We start from the raw sequence: 24,542 nt of genomic DNA, 5'->3' as shown, positions 1-24,542 counted from the left end.
CAGTGTTGCCATATGTGTGCTAAAGTTAACAATGATTAGATTACGTGTAGAAGGTAGGTAGATATTGAAAATGACAACTTAATCATAGATTTTTTTTTGTTTATTCCCTCATTTTATTGAGGAGGCAAAGATTAATCATAGATAGATACAATATACGATATGTCAAAAAACGGATTGTCTATGGTTGGTGTTATACGTGTGTGTGACGATAAAATCTTAATTTCGAAATTGCCCAAAGAAAAGTAAAATAAACCTATAAAGGATAATATTTAGCCAATATACTCGCCATGGCCCTTACAGTAGACAAGCTGGCTAATGACGATAGGTAATAGAGGGACTGTCATAATAACCTACGTGTTTGTTGTACCAAGGGAAAGTTTGCGTTTCAAAATCTTGAATATATGTTTTTTGTTTCACAGGTTCTCGGGTGATAATGTATTCCAGTTTCTACTGTATTTGCCTTTCGGCATTCTAATTCTAGCGCTAAGGACGTTACTAGCGTTAATTTTGTGGGTAGCTTCGATCTTATTGCCAAAAAAATCAGCTGTAGGTCAACTGTTGTCAACACTGGCTTGCTGGACTTTTGGTAAGTGGAATTTAGGTCATATAATAATTTTTCACTCATTTTATACCTAAACAGGAAAAATTTCCTCAATGATCTTTGCAATTTTGACATTTATCAGATATGTTTATAAATAACATTGTGAACCCTTTGTATCTGTGTAATTAAAACAATCACTATGTTATGACTTGTCACTACATAGTAAAAGTATAAAACTGATATTGTATGTTTTTTATACAGTCTGGAATGTTTCAATCTATTTTACACTTGAAAACACGGGAGATCCAATTAGGGTAATGTAATATAGGCCAGTGGATCCTGGGTTCTGCAATGGCTGGGGAGGCAACAGGGAAAACACTCATACAAAAGAGAGTTTTAGGCTAATGTCCTACCTTTACATTGGCATTCCATTCTGGGTTTAATTCCCAGTGCATTGTATTTTTGTTTCCAGACTTGTCTGTAGTTCACTTTGGGGCTAATTTGTGTCAATATATTTATTTATTAATAATGACTTAATATTTTCAGGTGTGTATGTAAAGTTAAAGGGAAATAGAGACCCCCGGTGTAGTGTGATGGTGGCCAACTATGTTTCATGTCTGGATTCCCTAGCCACTTCACATGTGCTCGGCACAATCAGTGTAAGTTGATTTTTAATGACAGGAGGAATTTGTGAATAAGAAAAATGTGTCCTTTACGTACCACTTTGACAAAACAGACTAGAAAAGTAACAAAAAAGTTTACAGGAATGTAATTCCTGACACAAGCTTTTATTGTCATCAGAGATTTAGTTGCATTGAACAACAGTAGACAAAGAAAGGAAATTACTTTTTTCACTCTATACTGGAAAATAAATAATAATGTACTTGAAAAAATATGGGTAGGTGTGTCTTATACAATGGCCATGTATAAAGCAAAAGAGATTTAGAAAAGTTCTCTCATCCTTGTGGGTAGTGCCAATCCTGTTTGTGAATACTGCTGTTGCATAACAATCAAAGATGTTTTATCCTTTAGTCATCTCTTATGACATCCACATAAGGATATAGAGTGCTATTATTATAGCGTGAAACCACACACCATGCAGGAATCACATGGATTATTAAAAGGTTGTTTTGTTTTAAATTTTTCTTGAAGGTTATCAGATGTCGACCTAAAATCAAGTTTGTTGTGGCTTGTAATAATATTTAATCAGAAAAAGTTTAGTGAGAAACATGTATTGCATCGTTGATTAGCAACAAAGTATTTTTTTATCAAACTATAAATAAATACCAATAATTTTGTGGTGTATGAATTAAGCATGCTTAGGGGTACTATTGTACCCCTAACAATAATAGATTATGTAATAATATAATCGAAAACTAAAACCTTTAAAGGATACTTAAAATTTGTGCTTGCTTCATTGTATAAATATAAAATCAAAATATAAATAAATATATTAGGACAAATCACACAAATTGAGCTAGCCCCAAAGTAAGTTCGAGACCTGTGTTATGGGATACTAACTCAACAATACTATATTTTAAAACAAATACATATATAGATAAAATTCCAAGATCCGGACCAATCAGAGAAATATCATTTTCCATCATGACCCAACCGGGGATAGAACTCTGGACATCTCGGTTCAGTGGCAAGAATTTTACTACTGTGTCACAGAATAATAACTTAACAAAAACATTCAAAATTCCGAATGACCGTCTACTATGTTTAAAAAGTATAAATGTACAATACCAATGCATTAAGCACTTAAAATTTGCAATATCTAAATATATTTTAATAATAATTTTTGTTGTTGTCGCCAGAGAAGGTGGGCGTTTCGTCCATGATCATTTAGTTTAGTTCCTATAAAAAAAAATATCGATCTGTATCTCGAAAAAGTATGCATTCCGCTTGGGAGATCAAGTCCCTTCACAGCCACGTCCCCTCTTCCCTCAACCAGGAAATAATAATAAACAGGTATTTATTATTGCTTCCTGGGTTGGGGACGCCAGCGCGGGTGATCTGTATTGCCATTAAGGACATCTCGCATTCGGGGCGGAAACCGATTTCGACGCCGAGAAAAAATAACCTTAAAATTTTTCAAGTATTGGCTGTGGTTTTACAATTGGTCTGCCTCACGTCAACCTTCCTTGAGAATACCTATCAGCTGTATGCTATGTGCTCCTTAGTCGCGTCGTACATCCACGGGAGGATATGGAGTGGTCCTATTTTAGGGCGGAATTACATGCTACAACGATTTGATTACGATTATTTTTGTTCTAGTTAAGAAAATGGAAAGTGCCACCGTTTTTTGCATCAACGCTTGGAATAAAGAATGCTGCACAGTTTGTTAGAAAGTAAGTAGTTTTTCATTCTCTTCAAAATGCTACTCGTATATACTAGCGTTGCAAATCGCCAGCGGTTTGCCATTTATTATAAATAAAATGTATATATATATATTTAATTGTTAAAAATTGGTCCAGACCAATTTTGATGTTTGTAATAGATATAGGTAGTTAATGACCCGAGGTCAAACATAACTACAGCGGGCAACATCTAATTTATTTTGTAATCATTAAAAGCCTTCAAAAATTGCGTCAACACGAACGAAAATAACAAATGCAAGTGGTTCCAGACAACACTTCGCGGAGTCTCCCAGTAGACCGGTGTTGCTGCAGCCGGAGGGAGGCCCGACCAATGGCAGGGGACTGCTGAAGTTCACCGACTGGCCCTTCCCAATCGGAAACCGTGTCCAGCCCGTCAGTATAAGTGAGTGGGTGAAACTATTATTATCATGCAGCGGTGTCCATCATTGTCGCACGTCGAACGTTTGGCTCTTTTGTACTTACTCCAACGCCTGTCCTGCACCGGGATTTCTGAAGGTTTGCATAAGCTTCAGAATGTCCCTTAGTGCGAAGTTCATCAATGGTAGATCCACCGGTCTGCACAATCGGTTTGTCTTCGGTTACTACCAGAGGGCAGCCTGACTGACGAAGGTTCAGGTGTATAATCTATATTTATACTATTATATAAAGAGGTAAGCGTTTGTGGTGTGGTTGAGGCGGGTAATATTTGAAACTATAGAACTGATTTCAAAAATTCTTTCACCATTAGAAAGGTACATTATCCAAGATTGCTGTAGGCTATATTTTATCTCAAAATTCCCACGGGAGTGAAGCCCCGGGCAACATTTAGTTTATAATATAGTTATAGTATCCCTAAAGTAACTGGCAAATTTAACTTTCATAGAGGTAGAACGGATGTATACGAACGTGACAGTACACCGCCCCGGAGACACCAGGGACAAGTTCCCCTGGAGCGACGCTCTATGGTTCCTCTGGACCCCGCTGACTGTATTCACGATACAGTTACTACCAGCCATGGAAAGAGGGGACGACGATGATGCGGCATTCGTGCAGAGATTAAGACAGTCCATTGCGGGATCTCTTGGGGTAAGTGGTTTTCACGAATATAGACAGGCACGACCTCGACGCTCAACGCTTAAGGAAGTCGTTTGCCGTTACCTTCATTTCACACACTAGATGTTAAATTTATACCAACTAGTGTGCAGGTGCCTTTACGATATTTTCCTTCATTGGAACACAGGTGGTGCGTCTTATGAAATCGTCCATATACCATTGTTGAAAATCCGTTATCTACTCTTTATAGATAGTAGTTTGTAATATTAGGTCCTTACATATGAAATTTGCGTTTGTTATAGGAGGAACAAAAAGTCGAATATTTTTTAATATAATATATTTATTTAATCAAAGTAAGAACCATTATTATCTATGCGCTTTTGCCATCTCATAGGATGTTCATTGATTACTAAAAAAACCACTCGGACGGGAATCAATAAAATCTTTGAAGGCGGTTTGGACTGCTCTATCGGAGTTGAAATTTTTCCCTTGCAAGAAGTTATCCAAATTTGGAAAAAAATGGTAATCTGTTGGAGCAAGATCCAGGAAGTACGGTGGATGTCCTAGACATTCCAATTGAAGCTCCTCTAATTTGGTAGCAGTCTGTTGTGCAGTGTGTGGTCTAGCGTTGTCGTGTAGCAGCAGTGGCGTGGAGCGATTGACTAGCCTCGGTTGTTTAGCAGCTAGCTTTTTCGTCATAGTTTGCAATTGCTGACAATAGACGTCTGCCGTAATCGTCTGGCCAGATTTGAGAATACTGTAATGAACGACACCGACACTAGTCCACCAAACGCTTACAAGTAACTTTTTTTTGGGTCAATTTTCGCTTGGGGCAGGATTTGGCTGGCTGGCCTGGGACCAGCCATTGCGATTATCGTAGAGAATCCACTTTTCATCACAGGTAATGATTTGATTTTAAAACCCTTCATTATTGTGCCGGTTAAGTAATGTAACGCAGCAGTCGACACGCGTTTGCCGGTTTGCTTCACTCAATTCGTGAGGCACCCACCTTTCAAGTTTCTTAATCTTCCCAATTTGTTTCAAGTGGATTAAAATAGTTTTATCACTAACACCGAAGCCTGCAGCTAACTCGGACGTGGTTTGCGATGGATTCGCTTCCATAATAGCCTTCAATTCTTCTTTGTCAACTAGGGTCTCCGGCCGTCCACGGGGCTTGTTCTGGAGGTCGAAATTTCCAGAACGAAAACGTTGGAACCAAAAATGCACCGTGTTTTCTTTTGCGACACGACCGCCATACACATAATGATGTGTAGGGTAATATAAGGGTGATGATGATGGTGAATGCATCATCAGCACCACCCTTCGAGCCGTTTCCGCAGCACTGGTGCCACGGTGGAACTCGTACTCGTAAATAATGCGATGCTGTGTAAATGGCTGTATAAATTTTGAATTTGGAATTCCTAACCAAAGAGGAGAAATTTGTGATTAAAGTGGCCAGTACAATAAAACGCCAATTTCATATGTAAGGATCTAATAGTATATATTAGGGGCCGTCCAAATCACGTAATGTTTTTTTAGCCTTTTTAACTTTGACTCTTTGTGACACGTGGTGATATTTAAGAATATAAAAAATACGTGTAATTTTTTAGGTTGCGGACCCAGTTCTAAGAATTTTAAGATTGTAGGTAAAAATATTTAATTTTATAGAATATACATGCATAAAATGATATATACGTTTGAAATAAAAACTAATTGCAATTTACTTCTGGACAAACTGGGAGCGACTTCTTTTGTGGTTACTATGTGGATTCTTCAAACTTGACAATGATATTTTAAACTTATAATCTATAATTTAGTCAGTTACAAAATGCATGTGTTACACGTATTGTATGGTTATGAGGCCGTTAAGAGAGTGGGGAGAGCGGCGGCGCGATGCCCGGATGCATGTGTGTGTGTGTAAGGCGTTGACTCACTTTCGAGGCTCACACTGATTAAAGTACGACCCTCAAGTAAATAGAAGAGTCAGTTACGATCGGACGCGCCCCGTCTTGCGTAGGTGGAGATGCTGGAGTTCCGCTGGGAGCAAGTGAACAGCAGCGGCGCGTGGCGCGCGCGCGCGAGCGCGGCCGAGCTCCGACGCGGCGCCGCGCGCGTGCGCGACGTGCTGCCGCGCGTGCCGCTGCGCGACGTGCTCGCCGACCTCGGTCAGTTTGTCTTGTGGCCTTCCTGACCATTATGTTTCATTTACAAAAATGTTTTGAATTCCACTAAAGTTCAATCGTCACCAACTCCAAAATCTGAATTCTAGACATTAAGGAACATAAAGCGATATAAGCCTCTGTGAATGCGTGCATCCACGTAAACTTATAGCAGAAGTCTGATTCGTCGTGTGTGATAGCTATTCCGACTCGACCAGAAGAAGAGAGATAAATCTCCTATGACTTTTATACAACTTTCACCCGTTTTTGAAAAAAGTAACTTATGTTTTTAGCTGAGGTTTTAACTATATGCATATCAATTTTCATATAAAACAGTCCAGCGGTTTAGCCGTAAAAGTGGAACAGAAACAGAGTTTCCCATTTAGAATATTAGTATGGATCATCACCATGGTCATGGGACACCCTTGGTGTTGACCTGGCGTTGAATGTTGATATACTATGGTGACCATTTACCATCAGGTGGGTCGCTTGGCTGTTTGCATACTTGATAGAACCCAAAGCTTTTGAAACCTTTGGGTTTATTTCACCGCTTGCTGATAAAGTAGCTGATAAATGTAACATATCAAACTAGTGTTGTATAGGGCTAACTGGCGAATAATTTCAGTCAGATCTATTTAGTAGTTAGTTTATCTGACAGATTACGATATGATTATCAGAAACTGGTGAAAGAGGCCTTTCGTGTAATAACCTCGTAACTTTAAAATTAAATATTTATATTTTTTGTCAATTTCCCACAGCTGTAACGCAAAGCGTCGACGTGACGATCACGAACTTCCTGGAGGGGATCACCCCCTACACCCCCGAGCGCGCGGATACCCCCCCTCCCGGCCCCAGCTCCCCCCCGCCCCCCAAGTACGTCACCCCCGTCCCCACGGGGGTGTTCCCAAAGAGCGCCAAAGAGAGGCAACTCAGCTTTCAAGAAAGAAAAGCGCAGATGATAGCGGAAGCGAGAAGGAAGTATATAGAGAAACATGGATTGAATCTGGCCTGAAATTGAGGTAATTTTATGGATAATGTGTCGTAGTGTGTGTTACATTTTCGATTCTGAACAATATTGGATGGATCAATAGTACTAGAGTACCTCACGACCTCGCCAATCAGTTACAGCATCGTTACCGTACAGTTATGACTGCGCCGCGAAATGAACACAAGCCGCTTAATACGTTGCCGAACGCACTGCGATTGTACGATAATGTGTCATAGCGTGATTCGAATCTTCAACTAGCGAACCAGCTTTGCGTAGATTAAAGTTGTTAACCTTATTCTAGATTCATGTCCTCTTCAACTAAATGTATTAAATTCATACTGTAATTTTATAATTTTAACTGAAAATACATATTAGGAAGTAATTGCTTTTAGTAGAAGTCAGCCTTCGCGCTCATTTGAATACTTAGATATAACTTATATTTCTTCTGTAAATGGTGCAAATAAAATATCTATCTATTTATCTAAACGACAGAGAATGGACTCTGACTTCCATTTAATACTGAAATTGATTTTACAATGGACATTATTGACATATTGGTACAATCAATTGCTCAAATTCGTTCCACTGTTAACGCGGTTAAGAGGTCCACGTAGGGTAACACGCGGTTCTATGAGTATTTGTAAAAAAATCTCAATTCTAAATGTAACACACTATAGAATGTATATAAGTACTAAAAGTACCTTGGTAAAATGTAATGATATATATTTTTGTAGCTTCTGGACTGTGTCAAAGTTATAGTGTGAAAAACTATTGGTGAATTAATAAAACAGTTTTAAGGCAAATTAAAATGAAGTTGAGATATGACTAGCTTGATATGTGATTGACACTAAAAAACTATGGCAAATGACATATTGAGTGTTATGCTCGACAGATCCATCCTTAAATTGTGATTAATGTGTGTAATATGGAATTACAGTGAGTGTAATTTTAACTATGTCTTTATGTAGGCAACACGACTCCATAGAAGCGGAATTTTAGATCGAAATAATGAAGAATTTATACTAATTTATACATAAAATTACTGAAACTTGTGGTTGTAATAATATAAATATCGACTCTGCATGTTTGCGTTAATTTGTGTCCATGTGATTGTAGACTGAGGATATGAAAACTAAACAAGATATTTGAAGGGAATTAATATTCTTGTTTAGTGCCTAATTTGACGACAATCACCATGTCCCATGTCACGCCCAATGAGGAACTATCATGTGTGTTGTCACGACTTTCACACTAGTAATGTGCCGTCGAGAAATTCTCTGTTCTCGGAAAATTCTTTTGAAAATTTCCGGATTTTTCTGGAGAAATCTCTCAGGAATTTTCTAGAACGTTTCCGTGCATTATCGAAAAATTCGTCGCATGTAGCGATATGCCGAAGAATAAATATGTGAAGTATTGACATTTGCCCGCCTGCTGTAGTAATAAACATTACGGTTTCTAAGATGGCGTCACAAATTCCATTCGCCATTTGCAATTTATGTGCGAAATTCTCGCGTTGCTCATTGCTTTGAGGAACACAATTTGGTTATTACTTATTATAATAATGACTTTGAATGTAACTCAAATTTCGCATTATTCTTTGTGCCCCGGAAGATGTCGTGGTGGTTAAACCTTATTTTCATTACTATACTAGTGACATCAAATAAGTGACATTCGTCATAAATTTCACGTGTCAACATCGCGTTTTACAATGCATGCATTGACTTCACTGCGATAATTGAACATGTGTAATTTTTGACCACTATTTTCGCGCCATTACTATCTTAATGAAAATTTGGCTTTAGAATTGGCTCTAAAGCCAAGGTTTCGATAAAATTTACGAAGTTTTTAGAGATTTCTCTTTTTATCACATTTATTTTAATATACTTGTATATTTTTAACAATTTTATTATGTTTCATAGTTGTTAACTCGACTTTTACTTTGTTTATTTACTACGTTTATTGTCCGATTATTAACGCTATTATTTTAATAGTAAATTACATCATAAAAAGACAATTTTGCGTAAATACGTAACCACAGTCGGCAATATCGAGATATGTCTTACAAATATCCTTTTGTTTTCAAAGAGTATAGTAGTTTCATTGAATTTGATGTAAAATTAATTTCTAGTCTTTCTAGAGGCTCGCGTGTTTTATATTAAAGGACTGTTAAAATATTGTTCATCAACTTAACATACTATTCCTAACAATCGATACTATTCAGATTTAATTAAATATATGATTTAAACAGGTATGTTGAACTCGATATAGATTTTGTGAACGATTATGCACGCCCATGCAGCCAAAGCAATTTCGACATTCGGGCCGTGTATATAAAGGTTCTTTTTCCTTTGTAGCGATGCATCCAAACGTAGTCACTATTAAAAAACGATGTTTTCTTAGTTATAAAAGTCATAATCATAAGCAATACATGAGGCTGTTGCTATTTTCTGACACCAGATGGCGTTAATTTGAACTCTAGGTGCAAAACTGTCAAACGGTACAAAATTGAAATTCTCGCTGATCATACATGATAAATATCTGACCAACGACAACTCTTCATTAGACCATGGCTATGATCTCGTGAAAATATAGCGTTCAATATACAATGACAAAATACTTGACTATGAAAACACACCAACAACTGCTCAATTTGATTCAAGCAATATTAGACATTCTATGACTTTTTCCATGAAAAAAATATTACTTTAAAACTTTCGCGTTACATAATTATATACTAAACAACAGGTGTTAAACGCTTTTTTATATCCCAGACGCCCAGTGACCACGGACCTTTGCAACAAGGCCCGAAACGTCTGGGAAATAAAGAAGTATCTGCACGTTTAATACCTGTTGTTTAGTATATAAAAAAAATATTGTCCTTCCATGCTCCACGCATAATGGCAAATTACTAGAATCGATCAATATAGATGATCATTGTCATTTTAATTAGATCTCATTTAGGTACTAATAACATCAATGTCTAGTGCTCTTATTTTAACGACTTATATTTTAAAAAGAAAGGTTTAAAAATATTCGATTACTGCATTATACTTTACTAAATTTCATTAATATCTAATTTGATTAAAATTGAAAAAGAAACACGCAATATATTAAAATTTAGTATGGTTAGTATTACTTCGACATTTAATAAGTGGTAGGATCTTTTGCATGAATTCGTATTTTAAAGGTAAATTTCTATAGTATGTAAAGGTAAAATTATTAAAATAAATATAAAGTGTGTATAGTCCAATAGGTAAAGATATAGTGAAAATGCGAATTCATGAAAATACGGCATTCATTATTAGTAAAAATTTGATCACAGAAAATAAAATGGTCGTGAGAAAATTGAAAGTAACACAAACTTTCAATTTTCTCACGACAATATGCATAAATACAATAGCAAAATGAGTAGATGTAAGAGATGTCATACAAGGATAATAATTATGTCCTTTTCGCCCTGTTTATTCGTAATACGCGTTTCTCTCTTTCTTGTATGAGCGAAATGAAAGATTGAAGTCTTTAGTTTTCTTTGTCTATGATTTTGACGCACACTTTTTTTTTTTACTGAATACAGCTATGTTGACATTTTGGAATATAGTTTATTTTCCATTTTATTTTCTATGGTCGAAGTAAATTTGACGAGTAGCGCGACTGCCAAACAGCTTCCTAATCGTAGTTGTTCAAGTTAAGTTTGTAATTATTTGATGAAGATTATAAAATAAAAAAAAAATGTTTCACCAATTTAATCTTTTATTTCACTGTTTGTTAAAAAATAAGTGTTTTTTATCCGTTGCGGTTCCTAAAACAACTTTAATATGAACATACCTAGTCTAGAAAATATTCACATTTCTAAAGCAAAGAGAGGAATATTTATAAGGCGCTTTAGAAATGTTAAACCAAAAACATCGGTAAACAGAATATCTGTCAATTTGACAGTACACCGCGCTGTCACTCTGACAGCTGTCACTTTGGAGCCGTTTCCTTAATTGCCATTTAAAACTTACAAGGAAGGAGAAGCAGCTTTAAAGATTGAATTCATTGCTAGCATAGAAATTTTTGGCGCGATTTAGATTTTCGTTTTTTTTAAATGTCAACCTCACTCGCCATTGTCGCCGGCTAGTGAGCGACCGCCGCACTACAAGCCGAGCCTGTGAGGCGTCCGTCTCGGCGTGTCCAGGCCGGGAGTAGCGACTTCTTGTTTGTCGGGCACCATTTCGTCCTTCTTCCGTCTCTCTTCCGCCATTTTGATTTCCGCCTGTCTCATCTCCTCTTCCATTCGTTCGAGGTGGACTGCCGCTTCTTTGCGTTTGTCGCGATTTGACCTGAGCACAAATAATTTTGATATTACGATAATAGAGATACTATTATATTTCTATGGAAACCTAGCAACCTTTATTACGACGAACGGTTACCTTAGTCTAAACTAGTTTTCGTAGTTTGTACCTTTCGTCATATATCCCAAATCATTGCTGTGTATAGACTTAATTTCCCGTCATTTTCTGCAATCTAATTACCATCGCTTTCCCGTTAGCCTAACAATGTCTTAACAAAATTTGACTCTAGTTGTTTTCAAAATATTAATTTAGGCTAAAAAGCTTAGTTCTGGCTTCATATCGCCGTCAAGCATATGCTTACTACTACTAAAGTTGCCGAAAACCATGAGAAATAATAGGAGAGCGAATTCTGGGCGCTCAGAAGCGCAATGGCGGCAGAAGGAACCAGGAAAAGGCTCAGAGAAAGAAAGAGACTAACAATTATAATGTCATATATGAATTTAAGATTCATTACTTACTTCGAGGCCTCCTTCAGCGAGAAGAACATAGGTCCCAACTCGGCTAACCACCGGCCATCGACCGCGGTAACACAATGCATGTACTCCTTAGTGGTCATCATGAGCTCGTGGTAGACGACGTAGTCGGGCGAGGAGCCGAGGCCGAACAGCGCCGACGTGGGGTGCAGGTGGCAGGGCATGCCGGTCCTGCAGTTCACATACTCTCCTATGCCTTTGAGGCGCGCCGCTTGTTGGAAGTACGCTGGAAACGGAGTAATGGAACTTTTTCATAAAAAAGTTAAGCATACTTTTTTTTAAATGTCTTCGTTCGCCAAAACGATGATTTGCCATCGCCAAGGTTAAGATTGACACTGTATATAGTATAGTTATAAATATTGAAACACGGTAAGCATATGTACTTTAAGCTAAAGGACGTTTTGTCTCGTTCTGTCAATGTCAAACATAAAGTGACAAGATAATAGTGTTTTGTATTTTTTATATGAATAACGGGTTGTGTTATCTAACCCCGTTTGTAGGTTTTAAAAAAGTAAACAATCTTGACGTGTCTTATAGAAATGTTCATGTTAAAAATGTACATATTTGCACATCGCAAACTTAAAAATGTACACAAACTAACTTCTGTGTTGATAGCCAAAAATCTTTAGTAAATTATACTTAAAAGAAATGTCTGCTGTTGTTACAGTTACAGATTGAATAAATCATAAATTAATGTCATAGACGTGGGTGAATCTCCGAGCGTTTCGACCGCTGCGGCCGCACAGTCATTATGATCCGTCAATTTTCTTGCGCAAGGAATCATTTCCAAAATCAATCTTTCATAAAATTGTTTTTGTACCACAGTACAGATTAATGATTTTATAGTCAGACAGTAAAACTATTTTCAAATTTTAACAAAGACAAAAGTCTTTGTTAAAATTTGAAATTTCGCAATGACGAGCGGCTGCTCGTCATTCGCGGTCTAAACGTTCGGAGATCCACCCTAGTGGTCAAGCGCGTCACTCACCGGAACAAATACACTTCCGGACAGTGTCCCAGTCGGTCCCGCAGGAGACGAGCGGCAGCCGCTGCTGCTGCAGGATGTCGCGCAGCTGTTGGCGCACCTCGCGCACCTTGCGCATCGCCTTCCCGTGCACGAAGTGCTCAGTGCACCACTGACTCGAGTATCTGATAAAAGGCGGCGACGTATTGAGCTAATCCTTTCTTTTTTGAAGTCGGTTGAAATATGAGACCTACATTTGTTAATTGACGTCCTTGGAGAAAAGGCTACGGTGAAGTTTGTTGCGCCGCTTCTTCTTCACCTGCGCTTTGGAAGCCGGCAGTAGACTTAGTTTTAAGTAATTTTTGACGTCAATAACTGATGTTATATATTATCCTAAATCGAATAAAGAATTTTGAATTTCATATGAATTTGAATTGTTTGTTTCTGCTTCTATTAGTCCCATAATTAACGTTAATAGTTTTTACTATACATTTTTTTTCTTGTGTTTTTTTAAAGTTTTGCGCTTTGAATACTATTAACTACGTCCTACTAATATTATAAATCTGAAAGCTTGTAAGTTTGTTACTCTTTGACGCAAAATCAACTGGATCGATTATTATGAAATTTGGTACACGGGTAGAATATAACCTGGACTTTTTATCCGGAAATTAGGGAGCGAGGCCCCTATAATATTATATAAATTATAAATAACAATATTCCAAATACCAACAAAACTATACTAAACGACGGACAAGTGTAACCATATGAGATTTCCATACAAATTCCCGGTTCGTCAATCCGATTAATCTTAAGTTAAACTGGGTCGGGCACGTGACGAGGGGCAAAACATGTGAGCACTCTATCTCGTTTCTTCTCTTTATGTATGAGCGAAATGGAAAAGACGGGGTCTATAGCTTTAATATCTCTCTAACAATAAAATGTTCATTAGGCCAAGTTCTACAACCATGTAACTCACTTGTTCGACTTCCATTGGTTGTACAAGTGCAGCAGAGTGAGATGGTCCGACTCTGGCACTTGGAACTTCTCTCTCACCGAGTCCGCCTCCTCCTCCCGCCCCTGCGGTCGGTAGAACACTGACGGCACTGACAGCATCGATACTATAATAAGATTATTCATCTTCATGATCGTATTCCTCATGGTCGTGGTCATTACGTGGAACGAAACACAACAATTTTCTTGGCACTATTAAATGGAGTGGTTTGCCATTGTCTTCTTCATTTCATATACAAGTTTATAATCAACCAGTGTGCAGGTTTCCTCACGATGTTTTTCCTTCACCGGAAGCAAGTGGTGGTCGATGAAAACTACTATACATGAGTCAGATTGGTATACAAACTCATGTGGCACGAGTAGGATTCAAACCTGGTACATTTCGATCCACAGGCGGTCACATCGGTATTAACCATTACACCACCACTTCTTTTATGTAAGAATGAGCCTCTCCAGCGGTTTCAACTACATTCAGACCAAAAATCACTAGTATTTGCCACTAGATGTCGGTAGGTAGTCGTAAAAGTCACGTCAGATGCCTTTAGGAGACATGAATAAAATCTGGCACCAGTGTTAGCAATAACACACTCGGAAAGGAAGAAAAACCTCAATAACAATTTCCCATATATCCTTTAGTATAACAGCAGTTAAAATTAGACTATAATAGGTTAAAATTGTGTCGAGCGGGAACTGGCCATTTGCCGGCCTAAAGGAGTCAGGGCTCAAGGGGGCTTAGACAAAATTACATCGCTTCCTTGCGACACGATATCGGAGCTCGCTATCGCCTCAGATATAATGAAAATAATTCCTTAGCCAATGTAATTCTGCTGTCGTTATCATTGTGTCGAATTGTTGGTTCGTTAAAAAAAAGAAAAATGGCGAAAATTTTGCGTAAATATTAATCGAATCAAATATGGTTGAATTGTTTCAATTATTATTTACTTACCTAATTTATAGACACATAAGTAAAATTATGTACATAAAATTAGTTTATAATATTAAAAATAATATTATATTGTTTATAATTTAGACTTACCAATGATGAGAACCTCGGCGCTGCAGCCCATCTCAGCGGAGACAATGAGCATGTGGCACTGAGGGGGGTCGAGCGGGAACTCCGCCATCTGCCGGCCGAGCGGGGTCAGGGCTCCCGTGCCGTCCAGGGCGCCCAGGATCCACAGCTGGTACATCGAGTTGAGGATTGTGTCCTGGGGAAGAGATAAAATTAGATAACATAGATCATTTGTTTATCGCTATCAAAAAGACAAATTTAATTACATCCATATTAATATTATATATGTGAAAGTGTGTTTGTTTATTCGTCTTTCGCGTCATAACGGAGCAACGGATTGATGTGCTTTTTGGTGTGGAGATAGTTGGAGAGCTGGAGAGTGTCATGGGCTACTTTATACCGCGGGAGGAGTCGCGGACAAAAGCTAGTTATGCATAAAAGAAAAAGAAGAGTGCACATCACATGTCTTTGCCTGGAGCCAATGAAACTGAATAGTTCTTGTAGAAATGTTATAATTACTTAAATACAACTTGTTACATAAAATTTAAGTAATTATGACATTTTATTACTTGTGATTAGAAAAAAAAGGAGTGACGTTGACGCGGGACACTTGGGATAATAAAAAATGTTGTTGAAAAAGAGATTCCGAAATTATCACGTAGATTGTGACTAAATAAAAATAATTTATCTCTGGCTTCATTAGGCCACAGAAACCTACCTGTGGGGGCGGGTCCATAAAGTGAAACGCGAGTAGATCCTCGACACCCAAAGACTTGAGCAGCAACACGGTGTTGGCGAGGTTGGTCCGCTGTATCTCGGGCACGGTGGCGGGCAGCAGCTCGTGCTGGTACTGCCGCTGCGTGTACAGACAGAACGCCTTGCCCGGGCCCGTCCTGCCCGCGCGCCCCGCGCGTTGTCGCGCGTTCGCTTGGCTCACCGGGTAGATCTGGGTGTGATTCATGTTGAGGGACCGTCCGTTGTCACGTAATGTGTTTTCATTTGTTGAATATTGGCTTGTTATGTATCCTTACATGTTATAAATTAAAGTTCTCTGTCGCGTCTGTCTGTTCGCGATAAACTCGAAACACGGATCCTCGTGCGGTTTTCACCTATAGATAGTGTGATTCCGAAGGCTTAGGTGATGGCATGATAAGGACCAACACTGTTCAAATGAGTTTCTTTCGGCATTTGTTCTCAGTAGTGGTCGTTCCGAAATGCCAGTAGCTTGTAGCTTGTGAGAAATTTTGACATGAAAAACTGCCTGCCTGAAGGTCTTATTTCAGAATCTGATGTATATTTCTTATGTTTTTACACGAGCGACGCCGGGACGGGCCGCCTAGTAAGGTATAATCCGTACGGATTATACCTTACTATGCGTATATGTATACATACTATGTATATGTACTTGCGTTATGTGTATACATAACGCATATAAGCATAATGCAGAGTACATTTTGGTAGCTTTTAGACAATGTATTTTAACTATACTTGTTGATATTTTCACGACCAAGTTCTACTAATATTATTAATGCGAAAGTTTGTGAGGATGTGTGTATGTATGCAACACACATGTGGTGTTACTCTTTTACGAAAAATCTACTGGACTGATTGTTGGAAATTTGGTACACGGGCAGAATATCACCTGGAATAACACATAGGGCAATTTTCATCCCGAAATTCCCACGGGAGCGAAGCCCCGGGGCGCTGCTAGTTATATATATAGGGAACTTATAACTTGGTTATAATAACTTAGGATCGGAAATATATTTCAATGCGACGACATTTTCAAGTTTAATTTCTATTTTTGTTTGTTCACATTGCAAAAATACTTTTAACTTCTTTCTTACCTGCAAGGCGTCCATACCAATTCTTGGGTTGTACACTTTCAACTTGCAATAGCCGGAGTCGATCACATACATTATCCCGTCCACTGTCAATGAGGTCTCTGAAAAAAAAAAAAAACTTTTCAACTTCTCTATTCAACTTAAAATAAATACATCACATACAGTTGACATCAAAAATTTACTTCAAACTACAGACCATTCAGAAAGTGAAGAAAACTGATTTTGACCAACTACATTTTTTTGGCATTGCAATACCAAATATAATGGTCAATATTGGTTGATTGTGTTGTCAAGTGTTGCCAGCCAACATTTTATTTCTTCACTTTCTGGACAGACCGTAAGTTAATTGCTGACTACTAGGAGCAGCACAAAGAATTGCACCGCAGTTTTTTCCTAAAAAAAATTGAAAATTAGTTTTGTTCTATGAAAAGTAGTTTTCAATTAGTGTGCGGGTCAAAGTTCAGTTCGCCACAGAGGTCGTCAAAGATTTGACGACCTCTGTGGCGCAGTGGTAAAGTGCTTGCCTCTGTATCGAGAGGTACCGGGTTCGATCCCCGGTCGGGTCAAGATGGAAAATGATCTTTTTCTGATTGGCCCGGGTTTTGGACGTTTATCTATATGTGTATTTGTTAAAATATAGTATCCCATAACACAAGTCTCGAACTTACTTTGGGGCTAGCTCAATCTGTGTGATTTGTCCTAATATATTCATTTATTTATTAGATACTCACCAGCAATGTTAGTAGCGACGATACACTTCCTCTGTCCAGGTGGCGCCCTTTGGAAGATCTTGGCTTGCAAGTCAGCTGGTAGTTGAGAGTATATCGGCAGCACTGTCAACGGTGGAGCGCTGTCCAAATCTGCTAGCCGTTCTGTTAGCGTCTGTACCAAAGACATAATTAATACTGTAGGAATAACAAACTATACACTCTACTCTCGAACAGGTATCGTTGAACCTTTTTGGTATGTCTATACTTTCAACAATGGTTCAACTATGGTTGGTTTCAATTAAGAAGCGGTGGTGGTGTAATGGTTAAGACGCCCGCCTGTGGATCGAAAGAATACTAGTGATTTTTGGTCTGAATGTAGTTGAATGTAGCTGGAGAGTGACGTAGGCTCATTCTTACATAAAAGAAGTGGTGGTGTAATGGTTAATACCGATGTGACCGCCTGTAGATCGAAATGTCCCAGGTTCGAATCCTACTCGTGCCACATGAGTTTGTATACCAATCTGACTCATGTATAGTAGTTTTCATCGACCACCAATTGCTTCCGGTGAAGGAAAAACATCGTGAGGAAACCTGCACACTGGTTGATTGTTAACTTGTGTGTGAAATGGAGATGGCAATGGCAAACCACTCCATTACTAATGCCAAGAAAGTTGTTGTGTGTGTTTAATTCCACGTAATGACCACGACCCTCAGCCATGAGGAATACGACTATGAAGAAGATACTTTCAACAAAAACTTAAACACAATGAGCCAACTTAGCTATATGAGACAGATATATTCTATACGATTTCCCGACCAATTAAAAAAAAAAGGGTTTGTGTCCCTTAATCGCCTTGTACTACATTCACGTGAGGATATGGAGTGGTCCTACTCTAGGGCGGGACCAAACGCTACAAACTAAAGATCTTCTATCATCAAAGGTTCGATGAGCAATCAATACTGACCCCACTGCATGATACTAATATAATAATCATTTCAATTGAAATAAGCCAGTGATTTCAAAATGGCTGATAATAATAGATAGATTATTTATTTATTGAAATCAAAATGACACACACATTTAATTTTCACATAGACGAGAGAAAAGCAAATAACAAAAATAAACTCGCGTGCGCTAGGGATAGCACAGGATAGAACTGAGACTGAGATGATAAGAATTATACCATACCTCGCACGTGACCTCGATGTCCTCCTGTCCAGGCATGAAGATCAAGATGTCGCCGTCATCTGGCTGAAGGTGTATCTGCAGAGCCTAAAAATATAAACATATTTATGTATGTAATTTTTGCCACACGCTTTCATTGTCGTCAGAGAGATCTTATGGCATTTAACGTCTGACAAAAAAACCATGTCCGCGCTGTAAACCGTTAAGCGAGTTCCCTCGTTTGGAGCCGGTCCGGGCTGCACTATCGGGTCACGCTTATCATAATTTAATAATGCATTGTCATGGAAACTGAAGCGACGTGCGAAATTTCAACTCTGTAGGACAACTGGAAGTAGGAGAAATCTAACTTGCAAGATTTGATATAACGGGTTAGGTGAAACTAATTAAAAGTGATTTCGTGTTTTTTTCCTGGATTGTTTATTCATTATTTGCGAATGCTTTTCTATGTAACAAAAATAAGTAGGCTATCAATCAACTTTGTCATTTTTACTGGATGTATGCGTATATTCTTCTCCGTACTTTTAACTATATGTACAAGAAATTTCAAGAAGATTGGCATATTACTGTTTTCGTTAGAGGTAGCGAATTTAAATTATGACATCATGATTTTTTTAGTTTACAACGTTGATAAAAGACATCTGTATGAATCAAAAATATTGTTCAAAGTCCCTGCACGGCACAGGGCGAAAGACACATCGTGAGAAGGACATTTTTTCACAATTGTTCTAAATCGGTAAGATTGTTAGTTACGATTCTATATAATCATTAAGATTATACGACATTAAACTGCATTTAACATGGCTTAGATATATCTATGGAAGTGCGTCAAATATGACTCGTTGCAATGACGATGAAGGATGCACAAATATAAGTTTAGCTCTTTGACATACGACTATTGGTGAAAACTGCTTTAAAATTCGTGCAGTAGTTTATGAGTTTATAGCGAATAGACAGACAAACGGACGCGGCAGAGAATATTGTTTTATAATATATAAGGAAAGGATAAGGATAGGGCATAAATGTAATTTTTATGCAAATTATGAGTTGTGAATAATGTAAAACCTTTAACAGATGTAAGCATAACATCATTTTCTACTAATGTATAAGCAAAAGTATATTACAAAGTCCAACTTATTTCTAAAGACATAAACACTCGATTTTAATGTTAAACTTTGGGAACAAACATACCAACATTATGTACGATATAGACACCACTACAAGTTCATTGTACGGATAAATATAACTTACAAATATGGTTAGGGGATTACACAACAAAAAGACTTAAAGATCTTCCTCTTATCGAGTGTGTTACTCGTATTACTCCTATTACGCATATTCTTTTTTGAGTGTGATTTTGCTAACACTGTTATAAGTCACCTAATGCTACGACTACCTACCGATATATAGTGGCAAGTACATAGTCGCATATATACTACTAAACTAAATTGTCAACTAATGTGGCACGAGTAAGATTCAAACCTTTAGGACCTTTCGATCACAGGACTTTACCACAGGACCACCATCGCTTTAAACTGCGGGCACCTTGTGGCAATAGACCGATATACACCATGACCTTTATTATTTTACTAGTTTTCAGGTTTCTTAGACTATGTTTTCACCGGAAGAAAGCCTATGAAAATTATACAGGAGTTAGATTGATAAAACACGTAGGCTCGAGTAGGATTCAAACCTGAGAGCTTTTGATAACATTAAACCACCCCTCTTCAACAATATAAAGATAAAACGCTATATTAAGCCACAATTATTATAACACACCATAAACATACAAATAATGTGTTTTAGTACTGCGTCAGTAAAAGAATCCATAAATTGATAAGGTCATAGTAAACGCCCTTGAGGCGACCCTGGCTATTCGATTGGCTGATCGATTAGGTTTATAAGTTTGCAAATATTTGTTGATGCTTTTGCAGTGAATATACTTTTTTTTGCTGTTTAAAATAACAGGATTTCAAATTAAGATGCAATGGATGGGTTTCTGTTTTGATTTGGTGATGAATATTGTATTAAAAGCTGTAGTAAAAACTAAAATGGATTTTTGTTCCGTTCCACATTGTTGTTTCTTAGATTATAATTGTGGATTCATACTAAGTTGCACACTTAATTGTAAAACGTGAGTGCTATTACTACTAAAAACTATTTGAAAACAAAAATTATTAAGAGAAAACATGCTTAATACAAAGTCCACAAAGTATTTTTTTAATGGAAAACACTATAAAAAGTTATTACGAGTTTTTATGTTTATAATATGTGGTGTATTGTTAAATTTATGTATTACTAACCGTAGGTTTAGATTTCATTATAACAAGAATTGACTTTGTATGTATGAATTAATTTCTTGTTTGTTTGTAATAACTTTATTGCACGAAAATAACTATATCAATTAAAATTGATACAAGAAAGATACATGTACAACGGCGCATATTATTCATTTATTCTAAAATGGCAAAATGATAATTATCAGGTACAATTACAGTATTGTAGTACTATTTAACTATCTACATATGGACATCGTCCCTCGCAAGGATGTTAAACATTTGATAAGACACATAAATTAACTGGTATTATCTCGTTTCCTTGTTTCCCGGCATTATTAATTGTGTCTGTGTTACAAGTTTCTGTGAAATTACTGCTAGGCACATAATCATACTTAAATTTAATATTTTTTTTACAAAAATGTCATGATTGACACAAGCTTTTATCGTTGTCAGGGAGGTCTTATTGCATTCAATATGTGACAAAAAAATCATGTTTGTGCAGTAAATTGTTGAGGAGTTCCCACGTATGGAGTCCGTTCCCGGCTGCGCTATCAGGTCATGCTTATCATAATAATGCATTGTCATCCAAACTAAACGTGTGTACAAAATTTCAGCTCAATCTGTTGAAGATATCTTCTTCAAACTTGAGTTGCAAGATTCGAGCCGGCACATAGCGACTTCATACATACTCATAGTTACATTGTAAGTTAAATAAAAGCTACACAAAGTAGATTTATTATTTTTTATAAGGTTCTCACTATGAATTTTTCGTCTACGAAAAGTCCGTCGTGTGTATCCCAAATAATATAAAAATAAAATACTTTCAGCAATCGTCTTTGGAGTTATTAAATAGAAAGAATACAAGGAAGATCTTAACAGTAACAAAAAATCCCCGTCATTGAATCATGGCTAAAAACGCTCTTGACAAAAAATACATTTAAATCTTCTTTTTGGGAGTCGCCATAACATCCCTGGGGTTAAAAACATCTAAAGAAACGAGTAAATAGTGAAAATTCGATGTTTTTAATTAAGTAATCCATTTAAAGCTACGGCAGAAAGTGTCGATAATAAAAAACGATCTGCTAATGGACTTTTCCAATCTACTAATGGACGGGCTCGCTCGCTCGAAGGCTGTCAGAAATAGTACTATGTATTGTTCGTGTAATTTTTTATCGTAGACGTAATAGGGAGCTGAGTGTGTCTTTCAAATGGACGAAAGAAAGTAATCTTAGGAAGGACACAAGATATGAGCCACATAGTGAGACAAGAGCAGCATGATATTGACGACCTCCGTGGCCTAATGGTCATCACGCCGGACTGCTACGCTGGAGGTCCCGGGTTCGATCCCCGCTCAGGTCAACATGGAAAATGATCTTTTTCAGATTGACCTGGGTCTTGGATATTTATCTATATATGTATATGAATATAGCATCGTTGAGTTAGTATCCCATAAGAGTCGAACTTACTTTGGGGCTAGCTTAATCTGTGTGATTTGTTTCTATTGTATATTTGTTACAAACTTTATATTTGTTTAATGTAATGTCGCTTCCCGCTGTCTGTACGTCCCTATTATACTAAGATCTTTAAAACACAACGAATTTTGATATGGGTTGTTTAAATATATAGAGTGACTCAAGAGGACGGTTTTTATATATGTAACATGCACGCTAGTTGCTTATAATTTAAATATGATGTATCCATACATCTTTATCATTGCGAGAATGTTGATGAAGATGTTACACAACATAATATACTAATGCCTTCATAAAACTGATAGGATATTAATATAACTGTATTAAATGATCCATTACGAAACTGAATATCTTCGTATACTTGCACCGACCCGGGTCGACGACCTCGCCGCATGCAAGCTGCCCACACAATACAATATTTTATTCACTTCGCTAGTACCACGTTAGTACCAACCTGGATAAAAAAGTTGAAGAAATGCGACATGAATTCGCAATCCGAGGTTTCAGTAAAATTCGCAATTTTTCATTTATTTACTAGGTTTTTTTTTAATCAAAATGGTACCAAGGGCAGACTCAATGCTAAGGGCATTCCATGCCAGTTAACCTACACGAAAAACTGAAAGATATATTATGTACAGTAATTGCGACGAGTTTGTGTTGAGGACCGTAGATAAACTATCATAAAATATGCACAGGGTATGGAGAGAAAACATCACTTGTTTATTTCTATTATAATAAATACATTAAATCATTACAACAATTGTACCATCTCAGAAATAACAACCAACTGTCATGACTACTTTTTCTCTTTTTTGTTGTCATGTTCTAGAAAACTCTTTACTCTAATAGTTTGCAATGAATTTGGGTAGGTTGTTGTGATGTTGACTGTAGTACATGCATAGATAGGCCACCAAACGGCGCCCAAATAAAGGAGGGAGCAAGATTGATGTCGTACATTGAGGTCAAAGCAATGGCTCAGGATACAGGGAGGTCAAAGCAATGCATAGAGAAAGATAGAAAGAACTGAATCGAGCGACACAGAACGTATTGAGCGCACACTAGCGCCACCTTTTTTAATTTATATTTAATTTTATTATACTTCATAATGAATTATTAATACATTATGGAGTAATATAATTATGTCACGTGATCTCTATAAAATTATGAGTATCCTTATATTTTATCACTTTTCTCGTAGCCTTTTCTGAAGCTGCGGTGTAATTTTTTTTTTGTAGATTTGCATTAGAATTGTCCATAGTTTTATCATAATGCATTTAATACTTTTTGTAATTGTCTTTTTTAATAATAAGAAATAAACACAGACATAAAAATATGAAATAGTTCATTTCTTTACATTTTTAATTAAATAAAAATCCAATACAGTCGACCGCATGGCAATCAATATCTTATGGAGTTTAGCAATTTATTTCGGTAGGTTTATGTGTCTTTGGCTGTACTATAAGCTGATAACAAAGCATACATTTGAATAATTATTATGTAAACTAACGAACAAGCCAATATATAATTATTTCCAATTAACCAGGTCACGATTCATTAAGTTATTCGCATATTAAGCACGGAACCAGTTAATATAGTTAAACCATTTACGCCGCCCATTTGCTACAGAATTACTTGCAAATTTGCCCTTAACTCCAACACCATAGAGGTCAATGCAAGGTAACAATACAATCAAACGTTTAACGTCAATTGTTTGGAAAACAGTGATTGGTTAGTTAGTGCTTTCGAGTTCATTCGAAAATGGATATACTTAATAGTTATTTTGTTAAATGGAGTTTGATCAGATTTCTTATTTGAACATGTATTTGTGATTTCGCTTTTCGGTAGGTACTACTTAATAGTAGACAATGTTTTTTGTCAAAGAGGTCTTTTAAACCCCCGACGCAAAAAGAGGGGTGTTAAAAGTTTGACTGCTAAGTGTGTCTGTCTGTCTGTGTACGTATCACCGTAGCTCATCAACGGGTGAACCGATTTGGATGCGGTTTTTTTTTATTTGACAGCTAATTTTTATGTGGTGGTTCTTAGATATGTTTGATAAAAATCTGTTCAGGCATTCAAAAGCTGTAGTGAAATGAATATAGGTTTTTTAATTTGTCTAACAAATAAACTTGTTGCCAAAATCTTTTCGATAAAAACTT

At 37.1% G+C, this 24,542-nt stretch overlaps 2 protein-coding genes across 5 annotated transcripts in view; one reads left to right on the top strand and one right to left on the bottom strand.

Moving 5' to 3' along the window:
• Positions 1-170: 170 nt before the first annotated feature.
• LOC128672911 (lipid droplet-regulating VLDL assembly factor AUP1-like) lies at positions 171-15,055 on the top strand. 2 transcript variants are annotated; one of them, XM_053750429.2, is made up of 9 exons: positions 171-325; positions 420-586; positions 1,088-1,200; positions 2,822-2,895; positions 3,174-3,307; positions 3,788-3,990; positions 5,975-6,122; positions 6,875-7,135; positions 14,917-15,055. In XM_053750429.2, exons 1-8 carry the CDS (start codon positions 288-290, stop codon positions 7,126-7,128), a joined length of 1,131 nt encoding a protein of 376 aa, XP_053606404.1. In that variant the 5' UTR covers positions 171-287; the 3' UTR covers positions 7,129-7,135; positions 14,917-15,055. The 2 variants fall into 2 exon arrangements, with proteins under 2 accessions (XP_053606404.1, XP_053606403.1); XM_053750428.2 differs by lacking the exon at positions 14,917-15,055 and having other exon boundaries at positions 6,875-7,269.
• Positions 10,837-24,542, bottom strand: part of Prp16 (pre-mRNA processing factor 16) — an 89,556-nt gene continuing 75,850 nt past the window's right edge. For 2 of the 3 annotated variants that reach the window (XM_053750407.2, XM_053750408.2), the window contains 9 exons: positions 18,642-18,725; positions 17,474-17,624; positions 16,746-16,843; positions 15,617-15,844; positions 14,923-15,094; positions 13,852-13,993; positions 12,900-13,060; positions 11,897-12,137; positions 10,837-11,426 (listed from right to left, as the gene is read on the bottom strand). In XM_053750407.2, coding sequence (XP_053606382.1) covers positions 11,240-11,426; positions 11,897-12,137; positions 12,900-13,060; positions 13,852-13,993; positions 14,923-15,094; positions 15,617-15,844; positions 16,746-16,843; positions 17,474-17,624; positions 18,642-18,725 — 1,464 coding nt within the window. In that variant the 3' untranslated portion in view covers positions 10,837-11,239. The remainder of the gene's footprint in view (positions 11,427-11,896; positions 12,138-12,899; positions 13,061-13,851; positions 13,994-14,922; positions 15,095-15,616; positions 15,845-16,745; positions 16,844-17,473; positions 17,625-18,641; positions 18,726-24,542) is intronic. The other variant, XM_053750409.2, reaches the window with a different exon arrangement.

The sequence above is a fragment of the Plodia interpunctella genome, chromosome 10 (assembly GCF_027563975.2).
Source record: "Plodia interpunctella isolate USDA-ARS_2022_Savannah chromosome 10, ilPloInte3.2, whole genome shotgun sequence".
NCBI lineage: Eukaryota > Metazoa > Arthropoda > Insecta > Lepidoptera > Pyralidae > Plodia > Plodia interpunctella.
The sequence above is the reverse complement of the archived record's forward strand: the minus strand, read 5'-3'. Positions and strand labels throughout refer to the sequence as shown.

Bases quoted from the DNA above. Each gene is read 5' to 3' on its own strand.
- LOC128672911 (XM_053750429.2), top strand. From the start codon at position 288: ATGGCCCTTACAGTAGACAAGCTGGCTAATGACGATAG. The intron at 326-419 runs GTAATAGAGGGA...TTTGTTTCACAG, and splicing joins AAGCTGGCTAATGACGATAG to GTTCTCGGGTGATAATGTAT. The intron at 6,123-6,874 runs GTCAGTTTGTCT...AATTTCCCACAG, and splicing joins CGACGTGCTCGCCGACCTCG to CTGTAACGCAAAGCGTCGAC.